This window comes from Rhagoletis zephyria, unplaced genomic scaffold (genome assembly GCF_001687245.7).
Source record: "Rhagoletis zephyria isolate East Lansing unplaced genomic scaffold, Rhagoletis_zephyria_1.1 Rzeph_scaffold_59513, whole genome shotgun sequence".
In the NCBI taxonomy this organism is placed as follows: domain Eukaryota; kingdom Metazoa; phylum Arthropoda; class Insecta; order Diptera; family Tephritidae; genus Rhagoletis; species Rhagoletis zephyria.
In genome coordinates this window covers 1-1,648 of record NW_016216564.1, presented here as the reverse complement: position 1 = coordinate 1,648, position 1,648 = coordinate 1, and the positions used below count along the sequence as shown (strand labels likewise).

At 43.7% G+C, this 1,648-nt stretch overlaps 1 protein-coding gene across 1 annotated transcript; it reads right to left on the bottom strand.

The window, feature by feature from the left end:
• Positions 1 to 322: 322 nt before the first annotated feature.
• LOC108356462 (mediator of RNA polymerase II transcription subunit 15-like) lies at positions 323 to 1,227 on the bottom strand. The gene is made up of 2 exons (XM_017607572.1): positions 1,147 to 1,227; positions 323 to 1,087 (listed from the first exon to the last, which is right to left on the bottom strand). The coding sequence occupies exons 1-2, from the start codon at positions 1,225 to 1,227 to the stop codon at positions 323 to 325; spliced, it is 846 nt and encodes a 281-aa protein (XP_017463061.1).
• Between the last annotated feature and the right edge of the window lie 421 nt (positions 1,228 to 1,648).

Below are 1,648 nucleotides of genomic sequence, written 5' to 3'. Positions count from 1 at the left end.
AGTGATTACAATTAGGGTATAGCACAAAAGATCTTCTTAGGTCAAACAAGTTTTTGGTAGGTAGGTTTGGTTGGTTTTGGTAGGACATTTTGGTGGGAAGAAAAATTTGTTCGTGGCAACACTGATCACAACGGACCCACTGGATTCAAGTGCTCCTCTCTCCTACCTAGCCTAGGTCGATCTTCCACTCAGGTGTCTATATATTCCGTTTGGGATATAAAAATACGATATTTAAAACTATTCTGATATATAGTAACATAAAGCGGTAAACCAAAAAGTATATTCACAAAAAATAGAAATCCATGCAAAATGTTTCTGTACTCTAATGACGCTGTCGTTGTGCCATTCGTAAATGCCGATTTGCCATCATGCGACCACTTGGCGATTGACGGGAACAACGACCCGACGGATTAGCATTCTGTTTGGCTTCATGCGCTGCGGCAGCCGCTTTCATAGCTGCCTCTTTGGTCTTCGCATAATCATCGCGTGCCGAACCCAATTGACGCAGCAACTGCTCCACACGACTCTTCGCAGCCTCCATTAGTTGTGTCTTCTCCGCTAAGTCCTGTTGTGCTCCCTGAGCTGCCTGTTCCGCATTGCCAACATTCACCTGAGCCATACTGACCGCCTTAGTTAGCGTCTTCAGTTGCTGTGCAGCGTTTTGTGCGGCTTGCATTGCTGCATTCACATTCTGTTGGGCATTCTGCAGGGAGCTACTTTGCTCTTGTACTACGGCCTCAGCTTCGCGCACCTCCTGCTGCAGTTGTTGCACGATTTGTTGTTTGCCAGCAAGCGCCGCTTCGGCCGCCTTTGCAGCGGCAATAGCTTTTTCGGCTAACTGTGCTTTCACTTGTTGTGAGGCGGCTTCACCGGCAGCCTGTTGAGCATCGGATGCAGCCTTGGCCTCCTTGGCTGCTTTCTGTGCTATGTTGGTGGCTTTCTGTTTGGGATTGCCTGATGTGACTCCATTCGGTTTGCATTCATCTTTACCCGTTTCGGAACCGCTACCACCACCACCACCACCCTCACTGGGCTGAAGCTCAGCGTAGGGGTTTTGAAGCATATGACGCGCGTTGCGGTGGTGCAGCTGTAAAAGCGGTATTTCGTGGAATTGTAGAAGCATTACAAATGCGTGTACATACGTACCCGCCTTTGGTTATAACTGTGCTGTCCAACCACCATCTGAGTGGACAAATAAATAAATAAAAATATAGCGAACCTATTCATGTTTGTTTTCGCAAGGAAACATTTCTTGATATTTATTTGAAGTCTTTGACAAACTACGCAGAGCGCGTTGAAGCTTTCAAAATAAATAACAAGTAAATGTACCCAAGGTGTATTAAACCATGGTACAATAAAACAGGTAGAAGCCAATTTGACGTCAAACCTACAAAAGTCAAAGTTTTCGGGAGAGTAAAAATAAAAATGAGCGTGTGTAAGGAAAAATAAAAAAATACATTTCACTGGTTGACGTTTTTAAATATATTTGAAGTTTATTCTTATTTATTTATTTTCTTTAGTTAAAATTTGATAAAACGTGTATGTTGTTTTCTGTTTTTTTTTTTATGAGTTGCAGTGTTGTTGGAGGGACTTTTCGGCATAAGGGTCATAGGAACAGCACTTGGCTTCAAACGTGCCTTTCCTGTAC